The 12,826-nt window shown below is 49.3% G+C and overlaps 1 protein-coding gene across 6 annotated transcripts in view; it reads left to right on the forward strand.

The window, feature by feature from the left end:
• Nucleotides 1-3,313: 3,313 nt before the first annotated feature.
• The window catches only part of IQSEC3 (IQ motif and Sec7 domain ArfGEF 3), a 121,889-nt gene continuing 112,376 nt past the window's right edge, over nt 3,314-12,826 (forward strand). For all 6 annotated transcript variants that reach the window (XM_073650298.1, XM_073650299.1, XM_073650300.1 and 3 more), the window contains exon 1: nt 3,314-3,788. In XM_073650298.1, coding sequence (XP_073506399.1) covers nt 3,397-3,788 — 392 coding nt within the window. In that variant the 5' untranslated portion in view covers nt 3,314-3,396. The remainder of the gene's footprint in view (nt 3,789-12,826) is intronic.

A 12,826-nucleotide genomic window follows, 5' to 3' on the forward strand; every position in this document is an offset into this window, starting at 1 on the left:
TGGGGGTCGGTAGCACACAATGTATCTGGGGGTCGGTTTCACATACTGTATCTGGGGGTCTGCACACACTGTATCTGGGGGTCGGTTGCACACACTGTATACACAGTATCTCGGGGTTGGTAGCACACACTGTATCTGGGGGTCGGTTGCACACACTGTATCTGGGGGTCGGTTGCACACACTGTATCTGGGGGTCGGTTGCACACACTGTATCTGGGGGTCGGTTGCACACACTGTATCTGGGGGTCTGCACACACTGTATCTGGGGGTCGGTTGCACACACTGTATCTGGGGGTCTGCACACACTGTATCTGGGGGTCGGTTTCACACACTGTATCTGGGGGTCTGCACACACAGTATCTGGGGGTCTGCACACAGTATATACACTGTATCTGGGGGTCAGTTGCACACACTGTATCTGGGGTCGGTTGCACACACTGTATCTGGGGGTCTACACACAGTATATACACTGTATCTGGGGGTTGGTTTCACACACTGTATCTGGGGGTCTGCACACAGTATATACACTGTATCTGGGGGTCGGTTGCACACACTGTATCTGGGGTTGGTTGCACACACAGTATCTGGGGGTCTGCACACAGTATATACACTGTATCTGGGGGTCAGTTGCACACACTGTATCTGGGGGTCTGCACACACTGTATCTGGGGGTCTGCACACAGTATATACACTGTATCTGGGGGTCGGTTGCACACACTGTATCTGGGGTCGGTTGCACACACAGTATCTGGGGGTCTGCACACAGTATATACACTGTATCTGGGGGTCGGTTGCACACACTGTATCTGGGGTCAGTTGCACACACAGTATCTGGGGGTCTGCACACACTGTATCTGGGGGTCTGCACACACTGTATCTGGGAGTCGGTTGCACACACTGTATGTGGGGGTCGGTTGCACACACAGTATCTGGGTGTCTGCACACAGTATATACACTGTATCTGGGGGTTGGTTTCACACACTGTATCTGGGGGTCTGCACACACTGTATCTGGGGATCTGCACACAGTATATACACTGTATCTGGGGGTCGGTTGCACACACTGTATCTGAGGTCGGTTGCACACACAGTATCTGGGGGTCTGCACACAGTATATACACTGTATCTGGGGGTCAGTTGCACACACTGTATCTGGGGGTCTGCACACACTGTATCTGGGGGTCTGCACACAGTATATACACTGTATCTGGGGGTCGGTTGCACACACAGTATCTGGGGGTCTGCACACAGTATATACACTGTATCTGGGGGTCGGTTGCACACACTGTATCTGGGGTTGGTTGCACACACAGTATCTGGGGGTCTGCACACACTGTATCTGGGGGTCTGCACACACTGTATCTGGGGGTCGGTTGCACACACTGCATACACTGTATCTGGGGTCTGCACACACGGTATCTGGGGGTCGGTTGCACACACTGTATCTGGGGTCGGTTGCACACACAGTATCTGGGGGTCTGCACACACAGTATCTGGGGGTCTGCACACACTGTATCTGGGGGTCGGTTGCACACAGTATACACACTGTATCTGGGGGTCTACACACACTGTATCTGGGGGTCGGTTGCACACACTGTATCAGGGGGTCGGTTGCACACACTGTATCTGGGGGTCGGTTGCACACACTGTATCTGGGGGTCGGTTGCACACACTGTATCTGGGGGTCGGTTGCACACACTGTATGTGGGGGTCGGTAGCACACACTGTATCTGGGGGTCTGCACACACTGTATCTGGGGGTCGGTTGCACACACTGTATCTGGGGGTCGGTATATACTGTATCTGGGGGTCTGTTGCACACACTGTATCTGGGGGTCGGTATATACTGTATCTGGGGGTCGGTTGCACACACTGTATCTGGGGGTCGGTAGCACACACTGTATCTGGGGGTCTGCACACACTGTATCTGGGGGTCGGTTGCACACACTGCATACACTGTATCTGGGGTCTGCACACACGGTATCTGGGGGTCGGTTGCACACACTGTATCTGGGGTCGGTTGCACACACAGTATCTGGGGGTCTGCACACACAGTATCTGGGGGTCTGCACACACTGTATCTGGGGGTCGGTTGCACACAGTATACACACTGTATCTGGGGGTCTGCACACACTGTATCTGGGGGTTGGTTGCACACACTGTATCAGGGGGTCGGTTGCACACACTGTATCTGTGGGTCGGTTGCACACACTGTATCTGGGGGTCGGTTGCACACACTGTATCTGGGGGTCGGTTGCACACACTGTATGTGGGGGTCGGTAGCACACACTGTATCTGGGGGTCTGCACACCCTGTATCTGGGGGTCGGTTGCACACACAGTATCTGGGGGTCGGTATATACTGTATCGGGGGGTCGGTTGCACACACTGTATCTGGGGGTCGGTTGCACACACTGTATCTGGGGTCGGTAGCACACACTGTATCTGGGGGTCTGCACACACTGTATCTGGGGGTCGGTAGCACACACTGTATCTGGGGATCGGTATATACTGTATCTGGGGGTCGGTTGCACACACTGTATGTGGGGGTCGGTAGCACACACTGTATCTGGGGGTCTGCACACACTGTATCTGGGGGTCGGTTGCACACACTGTATCTGGGGGTCGGTATATACTGTATGTGGGGGTCGGTTGCACACACTGTATCTGGGGTCGGTATATACTGTATCTGGGGGTCGGTTGCACACACTGTATCAGGGGGTCGGTTGCACACACTGTATCTGGGGGTCGGTTGCACACACTGTATGTGGGGGTCGGTTGCACACACTGTATCAGGGGGTCGGTTGCACACACTGTATCTGGGGGTCGGTTGCACACACTGTATCTGGGGGTCGGTTGCACACACTGTATCAGGGGGTCGGTTGCACACACTGTATCTGGGGGTCGGTTGCACACACTGTATCTGGGGGTCGGTTGCACACACTGTATCTGGGGGTCGGTTGCACACACTGTATCTGGGGGTCGGTTGCACACACTGTATCTGGGGTCGGTATATACTGTATCTGGGGGTCGGTTGCACACACTGTATCAGGGGGTCGGTTGCACACACTGTATCTGGGGGTCGGTTGCACACACTGTATGTGGGGGTCGGTTGCACACACTGTATCAGGGGGTCGGTTGCACACACTGTATCTGGGGGTCGGTTGCACACACTGTATCTGGGGGTCGGTTGCACACACTGTATCAGGGGGTCGGTTGCACACACTGTATCTGGGGGTCGGTTGCACACACTGTATCTGGGGGTCGGTTGCACACACTGTATCTGGGGTCGGGCGGCTCCTCCCCCCGTTATATAAGCCGCCGTGCTCGCTCTGGCCCGGCCTCCTCCGCCGGCTGCAGCAGCCTCCTCGCCTCCGCTCTCAGTGTCCGGGTCCCGGGATGATGATGGAGAATCTGCTGGAGAACCCGGTCCGCGCCGTGCTCTACCTGCGGGAGCTGACCAGCATCGTGCAGAACCAGCAGAGCCTCATCCACACCCAGCGGCAGCGCATCGACGAGCTGGAGCGGAGGCTGGACCAGCTGGGCACCGAGAACCGGAGCCTCCGGGACCTGCACCAGGCGGCGGCGCAGCAGCACAGCCCCAACCCGCAGAGCGCCCCCGAGAGCCCGGCGCACGGCCAGCCGCAGTCCCCGGCGCATCAGCAGCACCCGGCGCCCGCCCCGAGCAGCGAGCCGGAGCCGGAGCCCGGACACAGCGCGGCGCCCCGGAGCTCCCCGCAGCTCCACAAGCCGCAGACCCTGTGCAAGGCCATCCTGGGGAGGAAAGCCGAGTGAGTACCGGGCCCCCGGGGGTGTGTGCGGGAGCCATCACCCCGTGCCCGGAGCTTAGGCTCGGCGGTGCCCAATCATCTGCCTGCTGCCTATGATGCCCTCTGTGGGGTCGGTATAATTAGGGTCTATAGATACAGCTGCCCCCGTGGGGTTGAGTCATTAGTTGCCCTCTCTAGGGTCATTTATAGAACAAACGCCTTAGAGATTACTCCATACTGGGGTATTTAGGGTACAGCGATAGGCTCTTCCTTTCGCCCATCTGCTTCATGCCTTCTATGGGGTTGGTCCATTCGTTGCCCTATCTAGGATTTGATTGCCCTTTATGGGTTTGTTATTACTTGCCCTCTTTAGAGTTTATGTATAGAAGAAGCTTCCCTTCCATGACTCCATGTCTTGGTATTAAGGGTACAGTGGTGGGCTCTCCTCTTACCTCCATATAACTTTTTTCTCTGATGCCCTCTATGAGGTTGTTATAGTTTTTCTGCTCTTTCTAGGGTTTGATTGCCCTTTATAGGGTTGATATAATTTGTTGACTTCTATAGGATTCATGTATAGTAGACACTTCTCAATCATTACCCTATATCGAGGTATAAGGGTACAGCGGTGGGCTCTCCTCATGCGCCAATTTGCCTTATTTTTCTGATGCTGTCAGTGGGTTGTTACAGTTAGTTCTCTCTATAGGGTTTGTTTATAGTAGAAGCTTCCTGGTGAAGACTATCAAGTTTTTTTTAGGGTATGTCAATGGTCTGTCCCCTTTCCCCAATTTGCGTTCCTTTTCTGATGTTCTCTAAGGGGTTGGTATAATTAGTTGCCCAATCTATGGTTGGTATAGTTAGCTTCCCTCTCTAGAGTTCAAGTAGAAGCTTCCTAATTATGACCTAGCCCTATTATGGGCTAATTAGGGCACCGCAATGGTCTCCACTTTTTCCCCCACCTGCTTTCGTTCTCTGATATCTTCTATGGGTTGCAATTATTAGTTGCCCTCTCTAGAGTTGGTATAACTGCCCTCTTTAGGGTTGGTATAATTAGATAACCTCTATTGGGTTCACATATAGTAGAAGCTACCTGGGGAAAGCTTTGTATTAGGGTACAGAGATGGGCTCCCCATGCTCCTCTGACTTCTCTCGTCTTTCATTCTCTGATGCCCTATATGGGTTGGTATAATTAGTTGCCCTCTCTAGGATTAGTATAACTAGCTGGCTTTTCTAGAAGCTTCCGGGTGATGAGTCTGTATCAGGGTATTTCGGGTACGACAATGGGCTCTCCTCTTGCCCCCATCTGCCATCCTTTTGTGTTTCTGTAGGGTCGTTATAATTAGATGCCCTCTATAGGGTTGTTGTACGGGAGAAGCTTCCTGGTTGTGGCCGTATATTAGGGTACGGCCATGGGCTTCTCCCCACACACACACACACACTGCCTTGTTTCTTTGATGCCCTTTATGTTGAGTTTACCTTACCGATCCATGTTCTGGTCTGCCGTGTTTATTGTAGTTAGCACCACCCGGGCATATGCCAGCCTCTGATCCTTTATATCTGCAGGCTAAGCCTTGGCATGGCAGTAGGCATCCTTTGGGCACTCCATCTGTTGTGGCACTGTATATCGAGTGCATTTTGCTCTTGCACGCTTTCCATCTGAAGGAATCCTGCAGGGTTAGGTGGTCGCTGCCTGTATAGTATAACCCCCATCCTGCACAACATGCTTGGTGTTATGGTATCAGAAGAAATGGCGTGCCCGTAAGATGCCAAGGTGCCCACATGGGGACGGGCATTTTAGCTCTTCTTAGTTCTCCTTCTTTATTATTAACCCATGCAGTGGCAGTGCCTGTAGTTCTGCAGCTTCCATGGGATTTGGCGGAGGGAGGTGAGGGTCATCGCTCCCCAGGGCGGTTACAGGGAGGTCGAGGGGTCACGGCACTGCTGTCAGTGTCTCAGGGTGACCTGTGCAGCTCATCTAGGTCAGGATCCCTGATGCCAGCTGTACCCACCCCTTCTTTGGCATAGCTATAATCTCACCTTTACAGTGAAAGCAGGCAGGTTGTGTCCCCCTCCCCTTTTAGGTTGTGTCCCCCTCCCCTTTTAGGTTGTGTCCCCCTCCCTTTTTATTATGTGCCCCCCGTCCTGTCCGGTGCGGTGTAATAACGTCTTCATCTCCTCTATCCCATGAGCTGCTCGTTGGGTCATCTCTGCACCAGGATGGATGATGGGATGGAAGATGGGAGGGATGGTGCAGCTCTACATGCGGAGAATCTGGATGTGCGAGGATTGTGGGAAATGGCTAGAGAAGCGTACTGGTTCCAGAGGTCACTGAAGGGGTGTACTGGTTATATGGTGATAGTATGGAGGATGTACTGGTTATATGGTGATAGCCTGGGGGTGTACTGGTTATATGGTGATAGTATGGGGGTGTACTGGTTATATGGTGATAGTATGGGGGGTGTACTGGTTATATGGTGATAGTATGGGGGTGTACTGGTTATATGGTGATAGTATGGGGGGTGTACTGGTTATATGGTGATATGGGGGGTGTACTGGTTATATGGTGATAGTATGGGGGTGTACTGGTTATATGGTGATAGTATGGGGGTGTACTGGTTATATGGTGATAGTATGGGGGGTGTACTGGTTATATGGTGATATGGGGGGTGTACTGGTTATATGGTGATAGTATGGAGGGTGTACTGGTTATATGGTGATAGTATGGGGGGTGTACTGGTTATATGGTGATAGTATGGGGGGTGTACTGGTTATATGGTGATAGTATGGGGGGTGTACTGGTTATATGGTGATAGCCTGGGGGTGTACTGGTTATATGGTGATAGTATGGAGGGTGTACTGGTTATATGGTGATAGTATGGGGGGTGTACTGGTTATATGGTGATAGTATGGGGGGTGTACTGGTTATATGGTGATAGTATGGAGGGTGTACTGGTTATAAGGTGATAGTATGGGGGGTGTACTGGTTATATAGTGATAGCCTTGGGGTGTACTGGTTATATGGTGATAGTATGGGGGTGTACTGGTTATATGGTGATAGTATGGGGGTGTACTGGTTATATGGTGATAGTATGGGGGGTGTACTGGTTATATGGTGATATGGGGGGTGTACTGGTTATATGGTGATAGTATGGGGGTGTACTGGTTATATGGTGATAGCATGGGGGGTGTACTGGTTATATGGTGATAGTATGGGGGTGTACTGGTTATATGGTGATAGTATGGGGGGTGTACTGGTTATATGGTGATATGGGGGGTGTACTGGTTATATGGTGATAGTATGGGGGTGTACTGGTTATATGGTGATAGTATGGGGGTGTACTGGTTATATGGTGATAGTATGGGGGGTGTACTGGTTATATGGTGATATGGGGGGTGTACTGGTTATATGGTGATAGTATGGAGGGTGTACTGGTTATATGGTGATAGTATGGGGGGTGTACTGGTTATATGGTGATAGTATGGGGGGTGTACTGGTTATATGGTGATAGTATGGGGGGTGTACTGGTTATATGGTGATAGCCTGGGGGTGTACTGGTTATATGGTGATAGTATGGAGGGTGTACTGGTTATATGGTGATAGTATGGGGGGTGTACTGGTTATATGGTGATAGTATGGGGGGTGTACTGGTTATATGGTGATAGTATGGAGGGTGTACTGGTTATAAGGTGATAGTATGGGGGGTGTACTGGTTATATAGTGATAGCCTTGGGGTGTACTGGTTATATGGTGATAGTATGGGGGTGTACTGGTTATATGGTGATAGTATGGGGGTGTACTGGTTATATGGTGATAGTATGGGGGGTGTACTGGTTATATGGTGATATGGGGGGTGTACTGGTTATATGGTGATAGTATGGGGGTGTACTGGTTATATGGTGATAGCATGGGGGGTGTACTGGTTATATGGTGATAGTATGGGGGTGTACTGGTTATATGGTGATAGTATGGGGGTGTACTGGTTATATGGTGATAGTATGGGGGGTGTACTGGTTATATGGTGATAGTATGGGGGGTGTACTGGTTATATGGTGATAGCATGGGGGGTGTACTGGTTATATGGTGATAGCATGGGGGTGTACTGGTTATATGGTGATAGCATGGGGGTGTACTGGTTATATGGTGATAGTATGGGGGTGTACTGGTTATATAGTGATAGTATGGGGGGTGTACTGGTTATTTGGTGATAGTATGGGGGGTGTACTGGTTATATGGTGATAGTATGGGGAGTGTACTGGTTATTTGGTGATAGTATGAGGGGTGTACTGATTATATGGTGATAGTATGGGGGTGTACTGATTATATGGGGGTGTACTGGTTATATGGTGTTAGTATGGGGGTGTACTGGTTATATGGTGATAGTATGGGGGGTGTACTGGTTATATGGGGATAGTATGGGGGTGTACTGGTTATATGGGGATAGTATGGGGGTGTACTGGTTATATGGTGATAGCATGGGGGTGTACTGGTTATATGGTGGTAGCATGGGGGGTGTACTGGTTATATGGTGATAGCATGGGGGGTGTACTGGTTATATGGTGATAGCATGGGGGGTGTACTGGTTATATGGGGATAGTATGGGGGTGTACTGGTTATATGGTGATAGTATGGGGGTGTACTGGTTATATGGTGATAGTATGGGGGGTGTACTGGTTATATGGTGATAGTATGGGGGGTGTACTGGTTATATGGTGATAGTATGGGGGGTGTACTGGTTATATGGTGATAGTATGGGGGGTGTACTGGTTATATGGTGATAGTATGGGGGGTGTACTGGTTATATGGTGATAGCATGGGGGGTGTACTGGTTATATGGTGATAGTATGGGGGTGTACTGGTTATATGGTGATAGTATGGGGGGGTGTACTGGTTATATGGGGATAGTATGGGGGTGTACTGGTTATATGGGGATAGTATGGGGGGTGTACTGGTTATATGGTGATAGTATGGGGGTGTACTGGTTATATGGTGATAGCATGGGGGGTGTACTGGTTATATGGTGATAGTATGGGGGTGTACTGGTTATATGGTGATAGTATGGGGGGGTGTACTGGTTATATGGGGATAGTATGGGGGTGTACTGGTTATATGGGGATAGTATGGGGGTGTACTGGTTATATGGTGATAGTATGGGGGGGTGTACTGGTTATATGGGGATAGTATGGGGGTGTACTGGTTATATGGGGATAGTATGGGGGGTGTACTGGTTATATGGTGATAGTATGGGGGGTGTACTGGCTATATGGTGATAGTATGGGGGTGTACTGGTTATATGGTGATAGTATGGGGGGTGTACTGGTTATATGGTGATAGTATGGGGGTGTACTGGTTATATGGTGATAGTATGGGGGGTGTACTGATTATATGGTGATAGTATGGGGGTGTACTGATTATATGGTGATAGTATGGGGGTGTACTGGTTATATGGGGATAGTATGGGGGTGTACTGGTTATATGGTGATAGTATGGGGGGTGTACTGGTTATATGGGGATAGTATGGGGGTGTACTAGTTATATGGTGATAGCATGGGGGTGTACTGGTTATATGGTGATAGCATGGGGGTGTACTGGTTAAATGGTGATAGCATGGGGGTGTACTGGTTATATGGTGATAGCATGGGGGGTGTACTGGTTATATGGTGATAGTATGGGGGGTGTACTGGTTATATGGTGATAGCATGGGGGGTGTACTGGTTATATGGTGATAGCATGGGGGTGTACTGGTTATATGGTGATAGTATGGGGGGTGTACTGGTTATATGGTGATAGTATGGGGGTGTACTGGTTATATGGTGATAGTATGGGGGTGTACTGGTTATATGGTGATAGTATGGGGGTGTACTGGTTATATGGTGATAGTATGGGGGGTGTACTGGTTATATGGTGATAGTATGGGGGTTTACTGGTTATATGGTGATACTATGGGGTGTACTGATTGTATGGGGGTGTACTGGTTATATGGTGATAGTATGGGGGTGTACTGGTTATATGGTGATAGTATGGGGGGTGTACTGGTTATATGGTGATAGTATGGAGGGTGTACTGGTTATATGGTGATAGCATGGGGGGTGTACTGGTTATATGGTGATAGCATGGGGGGTATACTGGTTATATTGTGATAGTATGGGGGGTGTACTGGTTATATGGTGATAGCATGGGGGGTGTACTGGTTATATGGTGATAGTATGGGGGGTGTACTGGTTATATGGTGATAGCATGGGGGGTGTACTGGTTATATGGTAATAGTATGGGGGGGTGTACTGGTTATATAGTGATAGTATGGGGGTGTACTGGTTATATGGTGATAGCATGGGGGGTGTACTGGTTATATGGTGATAGCATGGGGGGTGTACTGGTTATATGGTGATAGCATGGGGGTGTACTGGTTATATGGTGATAGCATGGGGGTGTACTGGTTATATGGTAATAGTATGGGGGGGTGTACTGGTTATATAGTGATAGTATGGGTGTGTACTGGTTATATGGTGATAGCATGGAGGGTGTACTTGTTATATGGTGATAGCATGGGGGGTGTACTGGTTATATGGTGATAGTATGGGGGGTGTACTGGTTATATGGTGATAGTATGGGGGTGTACTGGTTATATGGTGATAGTATGGGGGGTGTACTGGTTATATGGTGATAGTATGGGGGGTGTACTGGTTATATGGTGATAGCATGGGGGGTGTACTGGTTATATGGTGATAGCATGGGGGTGTACTGGTTATATGGTGATAGCATGGGGGTGTACTGGTTATATGGTAATAGCATGGGGGTGTACTGGTTATATGGTGATAGCATGGGGGTGTACTGGTTATATGGTGATAGCATGGGGGTGTACTGGTTATATGGTGATAGCATGGGGGGTGTACTGGTTATATGGTAATAGTATGGGGGGGTGTACTGGTTATATAGTGATAGTATGGGTGTGTACTGGTTATATGGTGATAGCATGGGGGGTGTACTTGTTATATGGTGATAGCATGGGGGGTGTACTGGTTATATGGTGATAGTATGGGGGGGTGTACTGGTTATATGGTGATAGTATGGGGGGTGTACTGGTTATATGGTGATAGTATGGGGGGTGTACTGGTTATATGGTGATAGTATGGGGGGTGTACTGGTTATATGGTGATAGTATGGGGGGTGTACTGGTTATATGGTGATAGCATGGGGGGTGTACTGGTTATATGGTGATAGTATGGGGGGTGTACTGGTTATATGGTGATAGCATGGGGGGTGTACTGGTTATATGGTGATAGCATGGGGGGTGTACTGGTTATATGGTGATAGCATGGGGGGTTCACTGGTTATATGGTGATAATATGGGGGGTGTACTGGTTATATGGTGATAGCATGGGGGTGTACTGGTTATATGGTGATAGCATGGGGGTGTACTGGTTATATGGTGATAGCATGGGGGTGTACTGGTTATATGGTGATAGTATGGGGGTGTACTGGTTATATGGTGATAGTATGGGGGTGTACTGGTTATATGGTGATAGTATGGGGGTTTACTGGTTATATGGTGATACTATGGGGTGTACTGATTGTATGGGGGTGTACTGGTTATATGGTGATAGTATGGGGGTGTACTGGTTATATGGTGATAGTATGGGGGTGTACTGGTTATATGGTGATAGTATGGGGGGTGTACTGGTTATATGGTGATAGTATGGAGGGTGTACTGGTTATATGGTGATAGCATGGGGGGTGTACTGGTTATATGGTGATACCATGGGGGGTATACTGTTTATATTGTGATAGTATGGGGGGTGTACTGGTTATATGGTGATAGTATGGGGGTGTACTGGTTATATGGTGATAGCACGGGGGGTGTACTGGTTGTATGGTGATAGTATGGGGGGTGTACTGGTTATATGGTGATAGCATGGGGGGTGTACTGGTTATATGGTAATAGTATGGGGGGGGTGTACTGGTTATATAGTGATAGTATGGGGGGTGTACTGGTTATATGGTGATAGCATGGGGGGTGTACTGGTTATATGGTGATAGCATGGGGGGTGTACTGGTTATATGGTGATAGCATGGGGGTGTACTGGTTATATGGTGATAGCATGGGGGTGTACTGGTTATATGGTGATAGCATGGGGGGTGTACTGGTTATATGGTAATAGTATGGGGGGGTGTACTGGTTATATAGTGATAGTATGGGTGTGTACTGGTTATATGGTGATAGCATGGGGGGTGTACTTGTTATATGGTGATAGCATGGGGGGTGTACTGGTTATATGGTGATAGTATGGGGGGGTGTACTGGTTATATGGTGATAGTATGGGGGGTGTACTGGTTATATGGTGATAGTATGGGGGGGTGTACTGGTTATATGGTGATAGTATGGGGGGTGTACTGGTTATATGGTGATAGTATGGGGGGTGTACTGGTTATATGGTGATAGCATGGGGGGTGTACTGGTTATATGGTGATAGTATGGGGGGTGTACTGGTTATATGGTGATAGCATGGGGGGTGTACTGGTTATATGGTGATAGCATGGGGGGTGTACTGGTTATATGGTGACAGCATGGGGGGTGCACTGGTTATATGGTGATAGTATGGGGGGTGTACTGGTTATATGGTGATAGTATGGGTGTGTACTGGTTATATAGTGATAGTATGGGGGTGTACTGGTTATATGGTGATAGCATGGGGGGTGTACTGGTTATATGGTGATAGTATGGGGGGGTGTACTGGTTATATGGTGATAGTATGGGGGGGTGTACTGGTTATATGGTGATAGTATGGGGGGGTGTACTGGTTATATGGTGATAGTATGGGGGGTGTACTGGTTATATGGTGATAGTATGGGGGGTGTACTGGTTATATGGTGATAGCATGGGGGGTGTACTGGTTATATGGTGATAGCATGGGGGGTGTACTGGTTATATGGTAATAGTATGGGGGGGTGTACTGGTTATATAGTGATATTATGGGGGTGTACTGGTTATATGGTGATAGCATGGGGGGTGTACTGGTTATATGGTGATAGTATGGGGGGGTGTACTGGTTATATGGTGATAGTA

Source organism: Phyllobates terribilis, unplaced genomic scaffold, assembly GCF_046119375.1.
Source record: "Phyllobates terribilis strain yellow unplaced genomic scaffold, ASM4611937v1 Scaffold_10__3_contigs__length_209671492, whole genome shotgun sequence".
NCBI classification, from domain to species: Eukaryota; Metazoa; Chordata; class Amphibia; order Anura; family Dendrobatidae; genus Phyllobates; species Phyllobates terribilis.